Source organism: Carassius carassius, chromosome 5 (genome assembly GCF_963082965.1).
Source record: "Carassius carassius chromosome 5, fCarCar2.1, whole genome shotgun sequence".
Classification (NCBI taxonomy): domain Eukaryota; kingdom Metazoa; phylum Chordata; class Actinopteri; order Cypriniformes; family Cyprinidae; genus Carassius; species Carassius carassius.
The window spans coordinates 1,844,538-1,867,519 of NC_081759.1; the positions used below are offsets into that span (position 1 = coordinate 1,844,538).

A 22,982-nucleotide genomic window follows, 5' to 3' on the forward strand; every position below is an offset into this window, starting at 1 on the left:
TAAAAAAAACTGCATTAAGTTGCTTTTATGTGCAATTGTCTTACAAAAATAACATAAAAATATGATAATATAAATATAAAATAAAATAATTAAAGAAATATATGTTTATTAATTAAAAACTAAAAAAAACTAAATTCCAAACATAATAACAAATAAAATATAATAAAAACAATAAAAATAAACTGAAGGACATCCCATGTTTTGATTTGAAGTGATTGCTAAAACTGGTCATTTGCTTTTTCAGCAACTGTCTTCTAAAAATAAATGAATAAATTAAAAAAAATAATAATAATAATGAATGAAAATAGAAAACAATATATTTTTAAAAAGCTGATTAAAGGAGATGATCTTTTTTTTTTATTTAGTGATGACAAGTTGCTTTTATCTGCAAGTGTCTTTCAAAATAAATAAATGAAAAAAAAACACAAATAAATATAATAAACAATAATATTAATAATAAATAAACTAAAATAAAAAACTATAAAAAATGATTGGAAGAGATTCATGTTAATTCATAATATTCTAAATTATTATAGTGATTGTTGGCTACTGTCTTCCAAAAAAAAAAAATACATATATATGATACACATTGATTGAAGGAGAACCCATGTTAATTTACTCTGATTTTAAGCTGGCAGAGACTATGGCTACCAAGGTCTATTATTACAAGGGACACACACACACACACACACACACACACACACACACACACACACACACATACTGACCTCCTGAGCAGCTCCGGGATCATCTGTGATGTCAAAGATGACTGCCTGAGCGCCTCTCTGAAGAGCCAGACGAGCCTGAGAGACACAGAGAGACAGAGCTTTAGTTGTGCTGTAGAAATCCCACGAACCAGCAGATGGCAATCCTACTGTAGCAATACGTAGACACTGAATCCTGCAGTTATGCAGTTCAGCACTGTTTCTGACCCCTGTGAGGCAGAGAGAGGGTGTCTGCACATTCAATAACTTCTTACCAAATTCCTAAGACATTTTAAGAGACTACGACACATGTAAACTCAGTATAAAGTGTCAAACCTTTTCAATTCATCCAGTTGAAAGGAAGGCCTGTACCAAAACACACAAGCACTACATTGTTGCTGACAACAAATGATTTATGACTTCAGGTTAGGAGTTTAAGTTTGCTTCAATTAACAACTAACTAGGTGGTAAACACACTCATTATTGTGAGTTCATATACTACAGAAACACAAGTACTTCACTAGAAAAACACTAGTCTTTGTCAAGACAGATGCTCTTCTTGTGCGATCGGGAGGGAATTTCACCCAAACACTGACCAATAGCTCACCAAAGGTCTATTTTCTGCCCAACTGCTGAGAGTTCAAAGGTCATAGGTCACAGTATGAGCTGCAGAAAAGCATAGTGCTGTGTTTCAGACAATGATTGTGCATCTGTTTAGCCGTGGTAAAGTGATCGAGCGGTTATAATGAGCAGTGCCTGCGAAATCAAGCACTGCTATTACTGTAAATTAGACTGAAGGTTGGTGATTTGAACAAACCCAAACTCTAATTAAACTTGAATGTGTGTGCCGTCCTGAAGAGTTTGTGCTCCAGACGTGAATGATTCCTCAAAGCATGTGTGTTGTTGTTGAGAAGTGTGCAATTACTGGGGGATCAGATGCACCATTTTCACCCGCTGGACCAGAAAACAGGCGGACAAGGTTTTTTTTTTTTTAAATCAGTGCATCTCAAATCTGATCATCAGGATCTTTTGAGGAGCGTTTGTTTCCATAAGCTTTACTTTCAAAGTTGTTCACAATATTCTCACTGTATCAGACTATATGAGCAATAAAAGCCTGACGTATCAAATTTGATGCTCAACAAAACCAAATATGCAAATCACCACCATGCAAATTACAGTAACTCCATGGTGTGAGACACATTTTGTTTTCTCTATAATCGACTGATAAAATCCAAATGGTGAGAAACTGTGGTAAATGTGCTGTGTGTTAAAGGTTTAATAACAGCCTCATGGCTGCAGACGGACTCTCCAGAGACAGGAAGTACAATCACAGAGCCGTAATTAGAGAAATCGAATGGAGTTCACACTATTCTACTGTACAATGAAAACACAAAAAATTACATTAAATTTAAATTAAATTAAATGTATGCATATAGCAGACGCTTTTATCCAAAGCGACTTACTTTGCATTCAGGCTAACAATTTTTCCTAACATGTGTTCCCTGGTATACGAACCCCCCAACCTTGCGCTTGCTCTACCACTTGAGCTACAGGAACACATTACATACAATTACATAAAACGTATTATCATAAATATAGTTCAAGTGTCTCTGAACTCAAATATGGTACATACCTAGGCATTTCTTTAGTGCTTTTTTGTCCATTTTCAAGACTGGCATACAATAAACAGAAAAAAAAAAAACAGGTTTGGAACATGACGTCGAGTAAATAATGACAAAATATTTGAGTGAATTATTAATTTACACAGGCATTACAAGCGGTTGGTGAGATCAAGGTAAGAAATGCATTGAGATCATAATTAGACGCCCCCTCCTCATCATCTTTCTTTCTTTCTTTCCCTTCACTTAATCACTCGACGGTTCATTCGATCGCACTGAACAATCATCGCTCTGTCATCTTCATAAATGGATATTTGTTAATTCAGCTTGATCCCTTGTTCTGAGAGCTGTTGGTTTATCTCCAGCCCGCGGGCGAAGGGAGCCGGTCCAACACCGGAGAGACAAAACCCTCGGAGAGATTCCCTCAGATAACCTCCCGTGATTACAGTTAAAACCACACACAACGAATGAAACTCAAGTCATCTGCTGTAATAACCTCACATTCCTGAAATGATCTTCTACAGTAGCCTGACGGTAACATCTCACTGCATCCTCGCACTAAACTACAATCTCAATATCAGGCCGATATACTAAAGCTCAATTTGGCACATATATCAAATAGAAAATTTAGATATAAATATATAGCCTACAAAAAAATCTTATGCATTGCAATCCTTTAATTTTTTATATTTGGCATGTTTGTGTGCTGCTCTGCGCCCTGTGTTTAATAAGCAGTGTGTACACTCTTTAAATAACAAAGAAAAAACATTGCACCAGACTTTAGACCAGGTTTGAGTTGGTCTAAGGCGCAGTCTATTTTCAGCTCCTTAAAATAGCAATGCACCAGCAATGGACCTGAACACACCTCTTTTTTAGACCAGCACGCACATGGGCGCACAAATGAGTGCAAATGCATTTGCTAATTAAACGACGTGGCGCCAGACTGAAACTAGCAAACACACTTGCACTGCGCCTTGCGTCCCATTGTGCCGGGTGTATGATAGGGCCATGCATGTTTAAAATCTGGACAGGTTTAGAGTGAAGCATGATCTGTGATGTGAAGTCTTTCCAGCGTGTCCTGGAGCTCTGAGCGCAGTTTTATGAGACGCTTCTTCCTGTGCTTTCATTCGCCACATGAAAACATTCCTGTTGTGATCCATATCCTGTTATTCCATAAGACCCGTGAATCCGATCCACCGAACTATTGGAGCGCTAATAACCCGGCCTACACAGAAGATCTGCACGCTTCCTCACATCTTGTGCTGATCGAGGGAAAATCTGTGGAATGGATTTAAACATGGTAAAGAGAGCTGGAAAGGCAGTTGTTACATCGATTATACCGTGGTAGATTCATTTGCATGGCTGATTTATGTGCAACACAGCAAAAAATGGACTTTTTACTTAGTATTTTTGTCTTGTTATCCAGTATATCTAAACGTTCTTAAATCAAGATATACTTACTTGAGATACAAAATGATAAAAGATTATTAATTATTAATAACATGTAAATGCATTTGATTTAAGAATATTTCAATATCTTTACTAGGAAAAGAAATACTGAGGAAGGAAATGTTTTTGCAGTGTTGCACATGTTAATAACAAAATTCAGCCATGCAAATTCATCCACCACAGTATAATTAATGAAACTGCTTTTCCAGCTTTCTTTAACATGTTTAAGGAAGGAAATGGGAAATGTCTTTTTCATAGCAAGGTGTGACTTAATCTCTTGTAAGGAGCCTGAACGTCAAACTATAAATCAGAGATTGTTTATAAAACATGTGAGATCCTGCATTGTTATAAACATAAATAGGTTAGGGGTCACTATATTATTTATTTATTATGCACCTTTGACAATAGATTCATTTATTAATTACAGCAATTATACTATATTGTTACAGATTTTTTTTTACATTGATTATATTTACACTAAAAGTATGGGGTCAGTACGTTTTTTTTTTTATAAATTAATATTTTTATTAAACATAGTTGACTTAATTTAACCAAAAGTCACCTTAAATTCTACTTTATTACAAATAAATGCTGTTCTTCTGGACTTTTTATTCATCAACGAATCCTGAAATAAATAATCTATCACAGTTTCCACAAAAAATAACATTGATAATAATCAGAAATGTGTCTTGAGCAGTAAATCATCACATTATTCTGATTTCTGAAGATCATGTGACACTGAAGACTGAAGGAATGATGCTGAAAATACAGCGGAGCATCACAGAAATAAATTAAACTAACATGTTCACACACAAAAAAACTGTCATATGATATTGTAATAATATTTCACTATTTTACTGCATTTTTGATCAAATAAATGCAGCCTTGGTGAGCAGAAGAGGTGAGCTAAAAATGTAAAAAATCTTAAAGACCCCAAACGTAAACAGTACTATACTGATTTATATTAAAGATATCAAATTTAATATCTAAATATTAGTGCTATCAAACAATTAATCATGATTAATTGCATCCAAAATAAAAGTTTTTATTTACTTAATATATGTATGTGTGCTGTGTATATATATTATGTTTATATAAATACACACACATACAGTAAGTATTTTGGAAATATTTACATGCATATTTATATTCTTATATTATAGATAAATATATTCAACAAATAAACAATTTTCATAAATATATACATGCAATATATAATACATAAACACATATTATGTAAACAAAACCTTTTATTTTGGTTGCGATTAATCGTTTGACAGCATTAATAAATATTCAAACCCATCCTAAGATGCGGGATATCATTTTAACTAGCCAAACACACAATAAAGTTTATTTCCACTTCCTAAATCCACAAAACCCCACTGATTTCAGGATAGTTCACAATCCCAGCATCCACAAGGAGTTTTTTTTTCACTCTCTCTGTCACCACAGGGCTTCACTTTTGCAACGTCTGCGTTTTGCAATCGATTCAGGAATTTCAGCTTTTAAAGCACTAAGAAGAGAGCAAGAAAGAGAAGAGCTGCGGAGGAGCAGCTTCATTCCCACTGCGAGTATGTGTGTGTGTGTGTGTGTGTGTATACACACCTGATAGAGCCATCCAAACAACATCTGTTCTTGCTTTGAACTGAGTTCTCCAGCTTAAACACACATTTATTTGTGAATAAACGAACTGCAGCAGAAGTAAACTTCTGTGTACTTGTGTACTAGAGACGCTCCACAACACTGAACACTTCAAGTCCCTCGCTCATTCACAGGGTTTCCACAGGCTGGATGAAGGGACATTTAAGACTTTTTAAGGAATAAACTGAATGTTAAAATACCTCAATATAGTCTCTAAAGGTAAAAGTCTTGCATTAACAATACTACGAAGTTTAAAAGCACAACTTCCAGTATATATATATTACTTAAAAAAAATAGCTTAAGTTTTGAATAGATCTGCTTTCGATTAAGCCTCTTTTCTTCACTTCAATAAGAATTAACATTATTACCTTTGTGTTAGTCATTTAGTGTTTCAAGTAAATGTATATTGATTGCAGACTGATTCGATATTTGTACAAAAAAAAAATATATATATATATATATATATTTCTTGCAGTGTTGTTTTATAAGAAGTTGACCAAAAATGATGTGAGTTTATGATGACAACAAAAACAAATATCTGCCAACAGAGTCAGAAGAACCCACCTAGCTCAAAGAAAAAGCCCGCTTTCATTCCCTAACCTGCTGACAGATATTTGCTCTTGTTTTAAGCATAAACTCACTTTATTTGGTTCAATTTGATATCTTCATTTTGCTTCTGAAGTAAATACATCTTGATATAAGGAAATTTATGTAAGGATTTGATTTGTGGAGGGGCAGATTATGACATTTTAAGACCTTGTTAAGACCCACAAAAAATCTGCATTTATGATTTGACTTCAAGCAGTTAAAAGACTTCTGATCGGAATATATATATATATATATATATATATATATATGTGTCATTATTTTAGATAAACAAATGCCAAAGCAAGTGATATTTATTGCAAAGAAAGATGTACAAACATGCTTTACAAACACAACATTTGGAAAAAAGGAAGTTTGATAAAAGAAGTCTGCACTTCAATTTAAATAAAAACTTTCTCAAAGAAGTCTCTTCTGATAAAAAGCTGCATTTATTTGATCAAAAACCCAATAAAATCTGTAATATTTTGACATATTATTACAATTTCGAACAACTGTTGTCTAAGTGAATATCTATTAAAATGTTATTTATTTCTGTGATGCACAGCTGTATTTTCAGCATCATTCCTCCAGTCTTCAGTGTCACACGATCTTCAGAAATCAGAATAATATGATGATTTACTGCTCAAGAAACATTTCTGATTATTATCAATGTTGAAAACAGTCGTGCTGCCCGATATGTTTGTGTATATTGATATTTGATAAATAGAAAGTTCAAAAGAAAGTTGATAAATAGAGAAGTTGATAAATAGAAATAGAAAGTTGAAAATATTAGTATTTAACAATCCAAGATGGCCGCCAGGGTGCAGCAGCATGGTTTGGCAGGTCCCATTTGTTTGCAACAAAAGTACATCAAAAACCCTTGAACTTTGCTATGTTTGTCTGGTCTTCTCCTGTCCTTTTACATCCTCTTGAATTTAACATGTCCAAGGAAAATGGATAACTTAACTCTCTATCCAGCAAAGAGGAGCCAATATCTTTTGTATGCAAGAATCCTGGATTGTGGACATGCTAGACCGCCCTCAGGTAAACTTGTTCAAACAGCATCTACTGTAGATCATTCCCTGGGGTTATGAATCTTTTGATGATACTACTTCTGGCTGGTGATGTTGAGCAAAATCCTGGTCCTGTTTAAAGTCCTGTGTCACAACTACAGCTGTTCTCTTGGCTAACACCACCTTTGCTATCTAGGCTACAGCAGTTCTTTGTGCTAACACCATTACAGCTACCTGGATTACACCAGCCCCCTGGGTTAATACCATCTCTGCTACCTGGGCTACAGCAGCCACCTGGCCTATTACCATCACTGCTACCTGGTTTACAGCAGCTACCTGGGCTAATACCATCATTGCTACCTGGATTACAGCAGTTCTCTGGGCAAATTCATTCTCCGCTACCTGGGTTACAGCAGCCACCTGGGATATTACCATCACCGCTACTTGGTTTACAGCAACGACCTGGGCTAAAACCACCTTTGCTACCTGGGCTACTGCAGCTACCTGGGCTAATACCATCACCTGGGCTACAGCAGCCATCTGGGCTATTACCACCTCTGTTACCTGGGTTACAGCAGCTACCTGGGCTAATACCATCACTGCTACCTGGGCTACAGCAGCCACCTGGGCTAATACCACCTTTGCTACCTGGGCTACAGCAGCCACCTGGGCTAATACCACCTTTGCTACCTGGGCTACAGCAGCCACCTGGGCTATTACCACCTCTGTTACCTGGGTTACAGCAGCTACCTGGGCTATTACCACCTCTGTTACCTGGGTTACAGCAGCCACCTGGGCTAATACCACCTTTGCTACCTGGGCTACAGCAGCCACCTGGGCTATTACCACCTCTGTTACCTGGGTTACAGCAGCTACCTGGGCTATTACCACCTCTGCTACCTGGGTTACAGCAGCCACCTGGGCTATTACCACCTCTGTTACCTGGGTTACAGCAGCTACCTGGGCTATTACCACCTCTGCTACCTGGGTTACAGCAGCCACCTGGGCTATTACCACCTTTGCTACCTGGGCTACAGCAGCCACCTGGGCTATTACCATCTCTGTTACCTGGGTTACAGCAGCTACCTGGGCTATTACCACCTCTGCTACCTGGGTTACAGCAGCCACCTGGGCTAATACCACCTCTACAAGATTCTGTTACAACTAAGTCTAGTATGGCTTCACAACGCATCATATCCATGTGCACACAAAGGAACCCGGTATTTAAAAAACATTGATCATGTAAGTTATTTCAGACTCTTAATCAAGCCAGGACTATGTGGGATCCACAGTGTAAAAATAAAAGGCTCTTAGGAGGCCATCTGAATATACGCAGTATGGCCCCCTAAGAGGGAACAATTAGAGCATCTTCTCTTTAACTCAAATGTGGATTTCATAGGACTTTCAGAAACTTGGCTTAAACCCTCTTCCCCACAAGCAGTGGTATCATTACAGGGCTACGATGTCTTTAGAAAAGATAGGCATCAAGGGAAGGGAGGAGGGGTGTTAATTTATATGAAGGACTCTTTAAAATGTACACAAATAATTTGGCCTAATGAAATATCAATTGAATGTGTTGGAGTTAATGTGTCACTTTCAACAGAAATGTCATTTACTATTCTATGTCTTTATCGTCCGCCGTCAGCAAAAGTAGATTTTTATGATCAATTTATTAATTAATTTCTGAGTTGTTGTGACTTTAATAATGAGGTTATTCTAATGGGAGACTTAAATGTAAATTGGGACAGCAAAAGTGACAGAAAGAAACTGAAAGAAATTACAGATAATTTTGGATTAACACAAATGATCAGTGATCCCACTAGAATAACAAATCGTTCTAAAACTTTGATAGACCTGGTGTTTTCTAACAAACCAGATAGAATAATAAAAACGTATAATTTCCTAACTGGCTTGTCTGACCACAATGCTATATTCTTTTCTAGAAAGCTGACTAAAAAACGATTGAGAAGTGTCAGTAAAAACATCAATAAAAAACAAAAGTTTATTCCAAAGAGCCAAGAACAATGCTTAATTGCAACCCTAAATACTTTTGATTGGTCTAGTATAGTATTATGTGATGACACTAATCAATGTTGTGATTTAATATACTCTACTATTAAAATGGTTCTGTCTCAATTTCAGAAATTGGGTCATTTAAAAAAAAAAACGAGTTTATTCCTTGCCTTGGATCAATAATGAGTGTAAACAGCTTATGATACTCAGAGATAAATTACTAAAAAAATCATTACAATCTGGATTAACTACTGATCGATTACATTTTGTATCCGCAAGAAATAAAGTCACACAAACCTTAAGAATGGCAAAAGCAAATTTCTTCATGTCTGTAATTAATGGAGCCAGAGAAAAGTTGATTTGGGAAAATATTAACAAACTCCTGGGCACAAGTAAGCATATTGCTGATAAAGACCTTGAACTCAAATTTGCTAATGAATTGGTATCAGAGCCTTTCAACCTAGCAACTAAATTAAATTATTATTTTCAAAATACCATTGATGAGATCGCTGAATTGTTTTCTAGCTCTTGTGACTCTCAACAACATATGGCCCACATTGACCTTTATATGGATGCCGTAACTCTAAATTCTAAGTTTAATATTCAAACAATTACAGAAAATGAAGTAGATAACATAATCTCTAAATTAAAAAATTCTAAAGCAAGGGATGTGTTTGGATTTGATACCAATCTTTTGAAGCTTTTTAAATCTTGTATTTTGGTGCCTGTGACCCATCTTATTAATTTGTCAATTACGCAGGCAGTCGTTCCCTTGAGTTGGAAGGTTGCAAATGTCATACCAATATACAAATCGGGTGATAAACTAGACCCTGCTAATTATCGACCTATCAGCATACTTCCTATCTTTTCTAAGATAGCAGAGAAGTGGGTCGCCAACTCTATCATTGCACATCTTAATGATTCCAATCCGGGTCTGCACCCTATGCAATTTGGATTTCGATCTCTTCACTCAACTGAAATGGCTATTTGTGTTTTTGTCGAGAAGGTGAAGTTCTATTTAGATAAAAACAGTTATGTTGCTGCTGTTTTTGTTGATCTTAACCGTGCGTTTGATACTGTGAATCACTTAAAGTATTTGTCTAGACTGTTAACATTTGGCTTTAGTAATCAAACAGTTAAATGGATACAGTCTTATTTATCGGATAGAAAACAATGTGTGCAAATAAAGAATTGTAAGTCACCCTATCTTGAATATACACAGGGTGTTCCTCAGGGATCAATTTTAGGACCTCTGCTATTTTCATTGTATGTGAATAGTTTGCCCAATGTATGCAATGATTCATGCTTGTGTCTTAATGTTAAAAAGATTGTATCAATGTTTTTTAGTAAACCTAAAACAACTGTGGCCACAGTAAAAGTTTGCTTGGGTGGACAAGAATTAACTAATGTTGAGGAATTTAGGTATCTGGGAGTTCTGATAGACTCGAAATTATCTTTTAAAAAACATATCAAAAAAGTTGTGAATACTGTAAATGTTAATTTACGGAACTTTAAACAAATTCGTACCTCATTAACAGATACAGCAGCGATTACGTTCTTGCACTCTATGATACTGGCTCATATTGAGTACTGTATCACAAGTTGGTCTTATACGAGTTATGCTGCTATCGGGCCAATTGAGGTATGCTACAAAAGAGCATTGAAAATATTAGATAAGAAACCTTCATCATATCATCATTGTAATATTTTAGATAAATATGAGTTTTTAAATTTTGCGAATTTCAAATTATTTAAATCAGCCTGTTTAATCTATAAAGTTATGCATGGTCTGGCGCCTCTACCATTGAGTGATTTTATTAAACAAAAGTCTATCAGTGCTGTCGGGTCTCGAGTGACTAGAGCCAATATGAGAGGTGACTGTGTCTTGGCGTTTAGGCGGACATCCTTTTCACAGAACGCTCTATCATATCAGGGGGTGAGCTTTTGGAATAGTATCCCTCAGTCAGTGAGGGAAAGCACAAGTTTGCCTATTTTTAGGAATCGTTTAAAAGTATGGTTGAGGAACACACAAATATGTGAGCATGTTTAGTAATCATTAATATGTATACCAGATGTAAAATAGAGTTAGTGTTTTGTAAAAATAATGGGGAGGGAACTATCAGTGTGATATGGGTTGTGTAATAGGAGTTAGTGTAGCATGGATATAGTGTATTAGGGACATGTATGTTGTGATCACTGTTATTGTCCTTGCTTCTCTGTATATAGCCTGTGCATAGTGTGTCTGTATGTAGTTATGTGTATTTATGTGTAACATCTACCTGTTTGGGGGTCTGCAGATGGAAATTAGCCTTTGGCTATAATCTGGCATATTTACATTTGTGAAAAATGTTCATTAATATGTATTGTCCCTTTTGTCTTTTTTTCTACAAATAAAAGAAAAAAGAAAAAAAAAAAGAAAACCATTTATTTGAAATAGAAATCTTGTCACTTTTTCAGTTAAATGCATCCTTACTAAATAAAAGCTTAAAATAAAAAATAATTTCTTTAATATTTTAAACTGACCACAAACTTTTGAACAGTTAAGACCCCCCATCATTATTTTGGGGATTTTAGGTCTAAATCAGTAGAGTTATATATCTCCCACTCTGGTGGTCTTCTGAATCCTGGGCTACACTTTAAACCCAAAACAAAACACGTTCTCAGAGGCCAATTACACCACGGCTGATCTTCAAACTACACTCGCCGCATCAAAGACAGACAAATGATGACAGCAACACTTATACAGAAACACTGACGCAATACCTGCATGTGTGTGTGTGTGTGCTCTTGTTTTTGTGTCATATCAGGACACAACTCTGTATAATGACATGGGTATGACACAGGTATTACAAGGAGAGGGTGACTTATGAGGACATAACCCATGTCCCCATTTTTCAAAACACTTATTAATCATACAGAATGAGTTTTTTTGAGAAAGTAAAAATGCACAACGTTTCCTGTGAGGGTTAGGGTTAGGTGTAGGGTTGGTGTAGGGCCATAGAATATACAGTTTGTACAGTATAAAAACCATTACACCTATGGGATGAACACACTTTACACAAAAACAAACGTGTGTGTGTGTGTGTGTGTGTGTGTGTGATACTGATACGTCTGTGTCCAAACAGAACAGCAGAGCTGAAGCACAACTCAAGCAATGACAAAGTAACTTCTGTTTTACACTTCAACCACTGGAGGGCCAAAGTCACAGCACAGCTTTAAATGACCGCAGGTCACTGTGTGCACAGCATCAGCCTGGAGTTATATTTAGAGTGGCATTCCTCACACTCTCACACACACACGACCATCTGACACAAGAAAAATGAGCACACCTTCAAGAATGACACGAGACACAAACATTTTGCATTCCCCGTTTCCAAAAGCAGCCTCCATATAAACACTCACACGTTAAGCTCGCTCTCTACATGAGCTACACAGACATTTCATTAAATAAAATTTTTTAACATTTCATATTATATGTAATATGACTTTGACTGCACTGACGCTATCAGATGAGAACAAAACATGACCTATGGATGGGGAAAAATAAGAGCGGTCACTCTGCTCTGTATTCTTCTAACACCTGTACATGTCAAAAGACAGATTATCACACACTTCTCACTCCAGCGAGAGAAAGGAGAGAGATATGAGCTTGTTTAGAAGGGGACACAGAGGCAGGAATGCCATCTGATCTGCTCTCATGCTTTTATAATCTACAGAGTCTAAACAGCAGATCTACAGACAGAAGCACGAGCTGCACGTCTGAAAACTGACTCTGGATGAGACTCCGACTGGACGTGATGTGATGAAGTCAAAATGTGCATTAATGTGACCGTTAAAGTCATATGATGTTTATATATATATATATACTACAGTAATGAGGATAATGCAAATTATTTATAATAGTTAGATAAATAAAAGAACACCCCGAAACATCCAGATGCTTTACAGTAGTGAGAATTTGGTAGACAAATGTCACCCTAAAATACTAAAAAACAAAAATCAGGATTACTATAGGTTTCATTTTGTTTATGCAAAATATTTCTTTAGTGGTGAAATATGACCTGGATATGTTTGCATGATATCTGTGGTTAAATTTTAATTTAAAAAACTAAATTAATTATTTTTTATTTTTATACAAGTAAAGGAATTTTTTATATTGCCTTTAATTAATTTTGATTTAACTACAAAATAATTACTTTAATCCAAATTATTTAGATTAAAATAATATTAATAATAAAAAAACAGATGCATTAAAGTACTGTAAATTTGTAAAATAAAATAAAAAAATAGAAAATAAAAAAAAAATTGTTAATTTTTTTTCAATTGTAATCATTTTTGTCAACATTGATAATAAGAAATGTTTCTCGAGCAGCAAATCAACAGTGACTTGATTTTTTTTTTTTATAAATTAAAAACATATACATTTGATAAATAAAAGTTAAAAATATTCATTTGTAATTACAAAATATTCTTTTTTATAAATTTTTATTAATATAAAAAATTGCTGCTCATTCATATAACTTTTAATACTATTTGTTATTTATATATTTTATATTTGTTATTTATATTTTTAAAATAAAAAAATACCTCAGGTTTAACCAGTCACGGTATAAGGAGACCGAACACACACACACACACACACACACACACACACACACACACAGACACACACACACACACACACACACACACACACACACACACACACACACACACACAGACACACACACACACACACACACGCGCGCACACACACGCGCGCACACACGCGCACACAGACACACACACACACACAGACACACAGACACACAGACACACACACACACACACACACACACAGCTGCAGAAAGAGGAGATGTAGGCTCTCGTGTTCTCATCCAATGGGAACATCCCACAAAGTGTGTGACACAGTGTGTAACAACAAGAGAAGAGTTATCGACCTTGAGCTTCAAACACAACAGATGCAGCGCTGGAATCCACAACAACTGTGAGAGCCGCTGCCTAGAGACACATGGGCCAAAATACACACACACACACACACACACACACAAAGACATGTATGAGTAAAAGAGAGTGGGACAGGCATCTCTCACACACACACACACACACACACACACACACCCTGGCAGCCGCTACATAAAAGAAAGACACGCCCACTTCCTGTGCACGTATGAATGCATTCCATCTCCAATCAAACTCTCTCTGATGAAGATAGTGATGATGATGATGATGAGGGATGTCCTGCATACAAAGCTGCCCATTCTTCTCTCTTTATCACACACATGATAACATCGGCCTGCAAAAACACTGAAACGAGAGACGACGCAACAGCAACACACACCAGAAAAACACTTTTTTTAGTGTATATAGTGTGTGTCTGACCACAGAGAGAAGATCAAGACAGATGTTATTGGAAAATGTCTTATAACAGCTCTTGAGCTCACATAATTCAAATAATCAAAAGTCACGAAACTCAGACTTGTCTTCATATTTGAATACTGGTTATTAAAGTAAACTCAAATCATTAAAAACTAATTTGATAACCACACACACGCACACACACAAACTAACAATTGCAATCAAATTAAATATATATATATATATATATATATATATATATATATATATATATATATATATATATATATATATATATATATAAACCTTAAATTCAGTTTATACTAAAACTAAAACTAAAATAAAAATGTATAAAAACTATGAAGACGCATTAAAATATAACTAATAAAAATGACAAAATACAACACAATTACTACTTTAAAATTAAAAAGAAAAAAGAAAAAAAACTAAGCTAAAAACACACACAGAGAGATCTTTTTATTATTTTTTAATGTTGAAATAAGTAAGATTTTGTAATGTTTTTTGAAAAAAGAAATATTTTCTTCTCACCAAGGCTGCATTTGAGTAAAAAATACAGCAAGAACAGTAAAATTGTGAAATATTATTATTGTTATTTAAGTGTATTCTATCAAGTAAGTATTTTTTAAAATGTGATTTATTTAATTTAAAGCTGAATTTTCAGCATCATTACTCCAGTCTTCAGTGTCACCGTTCTAATATGCTGATATATATTTTTATATACTGTGAGGAGAGGGTTAATGAAAGGGCTGAAGATGTTACTGTTTTTGTATTTACAGTATATATACAGATGTCACTGTCTCTGGTCTCCTGTAACAGAGGATCACAGCTTCTCTTCAAAGTCACCGTTACATGCTTCACAGAGAACATATGCATGTCCTAAAGCATCTGAAATATGAATATGATGACCCTGTACAGTCCCTGAAACCACGAAAGCACGTCCGACACAAACACAGCTCTCATGCAGGACGAACGAGTCTCCTTTCTATTTGGATGAAGTTTCAAAGCTGCTAAAGGAACTTAAAGCATGTAAATCAGAAGCAGCCAAGAATTCACTGGAAGAAAAAGAACTCCATCTGCACTTCCTGAAATTCCCAACGCTGGAATGAACTTTAGTCCAGTGCTATCCTGCACACACGTCATGTGACGGCAGCGTAAAATAGGTTAAGATGAAAGAAAAAAGGTATTTTTACTGAAACTTATTTAAAAAAAAACACGTTTGTAATATTGTAAAACAACTGTATAATGCATTCTGTTACACAAACATAATAATAAAATATTTAGATAAAAAAATTGATGACAATTTGGCAGTTTTATTTTTTAATGAAATACCAAAAAGTAAAATAATAATAATAATATAAATCAATACATTTTAAAAGGTAAATTTTAATGATTTTTTTACATAATTAAATGACATAATAAAAAGGTAGTATTTTTATTAATATAAAAAATATGTAAAAAATACAAAAAATAAAATAAAACCAACATTTTAATAATAAAAGGCTTAATTTTGCCCATGCAAAATATCTATTTAGATTTGAAATATTACAATATATATATATATATATTATATCTTATAAAATATATAATTTTTATTCAAATGTTTAAACATACTTTTTGAAATGCTGTAAAGCAGGTGTTGTAAAATGCATACTGTTATAAAAACATAATAATAATTATCAGATGAATTAAAAAAACATCTGGATACACTACAGTTGTGTCAATATGGCAAAAATTATATACTTAAAAAAAGTACTAGGCTTCATTTTGTTTATGCAAAATATGTTAAATAGTACATATTACAAAACCCAAACCTGTTTTAGAACATACATTTTAAACATTACATTTTAATATAAAAAAATATATATATATATAATTGCAAAAAAGTAGCATTTTTTAAGCTTGAAATGGTGTAAAACATTTACTGAATAATACATCAATGTTTCTAAACAATATTCAGTGTATGATGTATATTTGTGCTCTGTATCGATATCCAATCATCTCTCAGAGAGAGTGACGAGGTACACAGCGCTTCCTCTGTATGTCATGTCAAAGAGCACAAAGAAAGATGAAGTGAGGGAATAAGCCAGTAAAAGACACATTTGCACGCGTGTGTCGGAGGATTTCCCTCTTTAACACACTTCCTGAGCAAACACACACACACACACACACCAGAGCCCAACCCCAACATTAAGAGATCCTCAGTGAGAGTCTGACTTCCTCTGAACGTGATCGAAAACACTTGTCATTTGCACGAGTCTCTTTATTTAAGAGAAAAAGAGCACAGTAATCTCAGGTGTGTCTCAATCTCTGCTTTTTTGCAAGACACTTTTTAAACAAATTTGTATTTAAAAAGCCTTAAAGAAATGAATTAAATTCCGCTATAAAAAAGAGTATTTAAATTAATCTTAATATAATCAAACTCTAAAATCAATTAAAATGATACAAAAATTATTATCATTTTTTATATATAAAAAAATAAATGCATCTGAAATCCAACTGTTGAATAATGCACACTGTCACAAAAAAATGTGTAGAAAAGATGTAAATTAAGAGTATTTAATTTAATAAATGATAAACATATATAAAAAAGAGCTAATGTAAATTAAAATGATTAAAATGTCAACTAAAAGACTATTTAAATTAATAAATTATTATTATTAACATATTAAAATAATGTAACTATAAATTAAAATGCTAAAAAACAAGCAAGATGTTATCCGTTTAAATGTATAAATTAGTATTTATATATTAAAATAATCTAAATTAAAATGCAAACTAAGTGTATTCAAAATAATAAATTATTATTAATATATTTAAACAATCTAACACTAATATAAATGAAAATCCCACCCCCAAAAAAAATCTAGATATCAATTGAGTATTTAAATAAATTATTAAAATTAAAAAAATTGACCTCTAATATAAATTAAAATGTAAAAAACATAAAATTAAGCTGTAAAATAAAAGTATAGTATAGTATAGTACATGTATAATGAATAAATTATTACACACACACACACAGACAGACACACACACACACAACAGACACACAAACACACACACACACAGACACAGACACACACACACACACACACACACACACACACACAACACACAAACACACACACAGACACACACACACACACACACAGACACACACAGACACACACACAACAGACACACAAACACACACACAGACACACACACACAACAGACACACACATACACACACACACACAACAGACACACACACACACACACACACACACACACACAACAGAGACACACACACACACACACACACACACTCACACACACACACAACAGACACACACACACACACACACACACACACACACACACAACAGACACACACACACACACACACACACACACACAGACAGACACACACACACACACACACAAACACACACACACACACACACACACAAACACACACACACACACACACACACACACACACAACAGACACACACACATACAAACACACACACACACACAACAGACACACACACACACACACACATACACAGACACACACACACACACACACAACAGACACACACACACACACACACACTCACACTCTCTCTCTCTCTCTCTTCACTTCTCCATCTGATCTGTACGAGCACACAGGATTAGCTGTGGAGCAGAGGAGTGTTTGATTGAGAAGCAGGCAGCATGTCGAGACACGGCTCCCATCTCTTCCTGTTCGCTCTGACTCACGTTCCCAGCCAAACACTCGCTCCTTTCATTCGGCATGAAAACAGCGTTTTGCGGATTAAGCTTTGAGCAAATATAAAGTCAGCAGCTTTTTTGGGAGCGTTCGTAATCACAATGAGCTGCAATCCCAGGCTTTTGCCTTTGATGGTTTGGCGAGGACCTTCAGCCCGAGACGCAGGGGATGTTTGGATTGTGTGGGAGACTATGAGCAGTTTTGGGTAAATATTTGGAGCTCTTTTCATACCGCCGGACTAGTCCAGACTGGGACGCTTCGTGAAAGGGACGTACATTATCCACGGTACGAGCCTGTGAAGGAAATCAGCATCTGGACAGAAACTGGCGTTAAAGTCCATGATATCTTCACACTGGAACATTTGCATTGGATTGATCTGTGATGCAAATGCAGGAAGATACAGCAGAACATTTCAGTCACCAGAGTTCAATAACTGCACTGCAGGGTTATTAACTAAACCCAACTGATATAATATAATAAAAAGTTGACATTAATTATTATTTTAATTATTCATTAATTATTAAATAAATTATAATGGAAAAAATCTAATCAAGATGTAAAAAATGTAATATTATTGTTATTATTATTAACAAATTTAACATAGCTTGACAGGTATGACATAAAAGTATTAAACAATGTATACAAAAACATTAAAAAAAATATTATAGTAAAATAATCCAATATATGTGAAATGCTTAGATATATACAGTACAGACCAAAAGTTTGGACACACCTTCTCATTCAAAGAGTTTTCTTTATTTTCATGACTATGAAAATTGTAGATTCACACTGAAGGCATCAAAACTATGAATTAACACATGTGGAATTATATACATAACAAAAAAGTGTGAAACAACTGAAAATATGTCATATTGTAGGTTCTTCAAAGTAGCCACCTTTTGCTTTGATTACTGCTTTGCACACTCTTGGCATTCTCTTGATGAGCTTCAAGAGGTAGTCACCTGAAATGGTCTTCCAACAGTCTTGAAGGAGTTCCCCGAGAGATGCTTAGCACTTGTTGGCCCTTTTGCCTTCTGTCTGCGGTCCAGCTCACCCCTAAACCATCTCGATTGGGTTCAGGTCCGGTGACTGTGGAGGCCAGGTCATCTGGCGCAGCACCCCATCACTCTCCTTTTTGGACAAATAGCCCTTACACAGCCTGGAGGTGTGTTTGGAGTCATTGTCCTGTTGAAAAATAAATGATGGTCCAACTAAACGCAAACCAGATGGAATAGCAAGCCGCTGCAAGATGCTGTGGTAGCCATGCTGGTTCAGTATGCCTTCAATTTTGAATAAATCACCAACAGTGTCACCAGCAAAGCACCCCCACACCATCACACCTCCTCCTCCATGCTTCACGGTGGGAACCAGGCATGTAGAGTCAGTCCGTTCACCTTTTCTGCGTCACACAAAGACACGGTGGTTGGAACCAAAGATCTCAAATTTGGACTCATCAGACCAAAGCACAGATTTCCACTGGTCTAATGTCCATTCCTGTTCTTTAGCCCAAACAAGTCTCTTCTGCTTGTTGCCTTTCTTTAGCAGTGGTTTCCTAGTAGATATTCTACCATGAAGGCCTGATTCACACAGTCTCCTCTTAACAGTTGTTCTAGAGATGTGTCTGCTGCTAGAACTCCGTGTGCCATTGACCTGGTCTCTAATCTGAGCTGCTGTTAACCTGCGATTTCTGAGGCTGGTGACTCGGATGAACTTATCCTCCGCAGCAGAGGTGACTCTTGGTCTTCCTTTCCTGGGGCGGTCCGCATGTGAGCCAGTTTCTTTGTAGCACTTGATGGTTTTTGTGACTGCACTTGGGGACACTTTCAAAGTTTTCCCAATTTTTCGGACTGACTGACCTTCATTTCTTAAAGTAATGATGGCAACTCGTTTTCCTGTACTTAGCTGCTTTTTTCTTGCCATAATAGAAATTCTAACAGTCTATTCAGTAGGACTATCAGCTGTGTATCCACCTGACTTCTGCACAACACCACTGATGGTCCCAACCCCATTTATAAGGCAAGAAATCACACTTATTAAACCTGACAGGGCACACCTGTGAAGTGAAGACCATTTCAGGTGACTCCCTCTTGAAGCTCACCAAGAGAATACCAAGAGTGTGCAAAGCAGTAATCAAAGCAAAAGGTGGCTGCTTTGAAGAACCTACAATATGACATATTTTCAGTTGTTTCACACTTTTTTGTTATGTATATAATTCCACATGTGTTAATTCATAGTTTTGATGCCTTCAGTGTGAATCTACAATTTTCATAGTCATGAAAATAAAGAAAACTCTTTGAATGAGAAGGTGTGTCCAAACTTTTGGTCTGTACTGTATATATATATATATATATAAAACACAAACAAAAAATATACAAAAGGCAGAACACAATGAAATGACTAAATCTTGAAAATAAATCATAAAGTCAGCTAATTATGCACATGAATAAAAAATAAATTATACAATTATGAATCTGAATAAAAGCCAGAACACCATCTCAAAGACTGAAATAAGACGGCTGCACTGTTGTGAAACACAATATGATGTAAACAGTGAGATGATGTGTTTATACACAAACTAAACATTCACAGCCATCAGACAACCAAAAGCCCTCAATTCTGCCTGCTCTCACGTGTATTTATACCCATCCAGAAGCACGGGAACACAACGCTTTGTTTTCCTGAGAGTCCTTCAGATGTTCACTAAATAAAGCCGGACCTGCAGCAGTATGCTGCTACCAAGAGAAAGACACAAACGGGCGCTAAACATGAAGAATGGAAGCGGTTTCCTCAGACGGGTTATTAACTCTGATTAACTTGTTGAGACTGTCTGGATGAGTGTGATTGGTGCAGACGGTGTGATGTTCACATGGACAACCGTATTAAAATGTCAATTAAAATATATATTTTATTCAGTACTGAAAGTTTCAGTAACAAAAAGATATTCAGTTAAAAAAAAAAACAGACATCAGGGCTAGACATGAGGCAGCAAACAGGACAAAAACTCACTAAACTCACCGAGACCGACCGACAGACAGACAGACAGACAGACAGGTAGGTAGATCGATGGATCTATCTAAATAAAACTTCATCCGCTTCATTCAAAGGACAGAGAGGACAGAAAATGACCAAGAAAAACAACATATGATGTATGGTTTCTGGTGCACAAAACCTGGACAAACATGATAAGTGAGCTTAAAACTCTTGTAACTCCAGAGTGTTCATGTGTGTGTGTGTGTGTGTGTGTGTGTGTGTGTGTGTGTGTGTGTTCCCATTGGTCTTACTTTATCCAGCAGCGGCAGGCACTGCGGCACTTTGCTCTCTGGACTCTCGAGTTTGACGATGCTGATGAAGAAGGTCTCCTGACGGTCATCTTCACTGGTGTTACACAGAGACAGTGGATGAGACTGCAGACACACACACACACACACACACACAGAGAGAGAGAGAGAGACAGGTTCATTAAACCTCCACACAGGTGAGACTCGTTTCCCAGAGATCAAGCAAATGTTTCATGGATATTTACATCATGATTTCCCTCCTGTCAGAATATGACAACATCCTTTTAGAAATGTAAACACATTTAGTGCACTCTTCTTCTTTCTGAATACAGCAGCAGCATCACATTCAAGTGACACAAATACACGAGTCCATGAAGCTGAAACTTCAGCGCGCAACAGCTGTTTGATGCTCAAGAGGCAGCTTCCTTTTCCTACACACATGGGTGAACATTTGACTAATAGTCCCAATATCAATAAAACCCCAAAAAATAGAAGTTAGGGTTAGGAGAAAGAGAGAGAGAGAGAGAGAGAGGGACAGGGAGAGAGAGAGAGAGAGAAAGTTGAAAGTTGAAAGGGGGGATGTGCTACAAGGCAAGCTCATGAATATTAATTAGGTGATTTGTCCAGCATATTCACTATATATATATATATATATATATATATATATATATGTGTGTGTGTGTGTGTGTATGTATTATTTAATGAATACATGTTTAAATAATTATAATATAATACTATTTTGCACATAAAATGTATGCATGAATATACATATAAAAACAAATCAAAATAACCGAATTATTTAAATTATATATTATATAGTGTAATATTACATTATACGTACATACAAACATTATAATGAATTAATATTTAAACTGATTAATTATAATACATAATTATAAAAAGTTTTTTTCATCGTGATTAATCGCATTATTGTCAGCCTAAATCTCAACTTATAACATTGATGTAATTAAATTAAATACAAAACAAGCCATTTGACACTGCCAGGACATTAATGTTTATGTCTATAACAAAATATTTTAAAGTTTGTTACAGAAGAAGCATGAGATAAATGGGTCTGCAGTATCCAGGTGGAATTTCATGACCTGACCTGTCCTTATACTGGCATCCAGTCTTAAAACAAAGAGTAAACTTCTGGTGGGTTGTGAAAGTATGCAAATTGGAACAGAACCATGGATGCACTGGACCCTTCCCCAAATAATCCTCCAGCAGCGGGATGCTGGATACCGTGACCCGCCAGCATCCCTTCATCCCAGCGTGAAACTGAGCCATGACTTCAGCCGCTGGCAGATCAGCAGAGAGACACTGATGTCATCCGTGCAGAAGGGCTGGTGTGTGTCAATCAAACCCAGAGATGAGGGAGAAAAAAAGAGTGGAAATGACAGAATCCTGCACTAAGGGTCAGAGGTCACTTTAGGATGCTCTGAATGAGCACTTACAATAGAGTCAAGTTATCCTATACAGGCATGATTACAGTTTAGTTTTGAGTGCCTAATGTATATTCATTGAATCCTGTTTCCTCCACA

The 22,982-nt window shown here is 35.7% G+C and overlaps 1 protein-coding gene across 2 annotated transcripts in view; it reads right to left on the reverse strand.

The window, feature by feature from the left end:
• Positions 1 to 22,982, reverse strand: part of LOC132140574 (E3 ubiquitin-protein ligase RNF43-like) — a 77,596-nt gene that overhangs the window by 6,446 nt on the left and 48,168 nt on the right. For both annotated transcript variants that reach the window (XM_059549384.1, XM_059549383.1), the window contains exons 2-3: positions 21,442 to 21,564; positions 729 to 803 (exon numbers count right to left, since the gene is read on the reverse strand). In XM_059549384.1, coding sequence (XP_059405367.1) covers positions 729 to 803; positions 21,442 to 21,564 — 198 coding nt within the window. The remainder of the gene's footprint in view (positions 1 to 728; positions 804 to 21,441; positions 21,565 to 22,982) is intronic.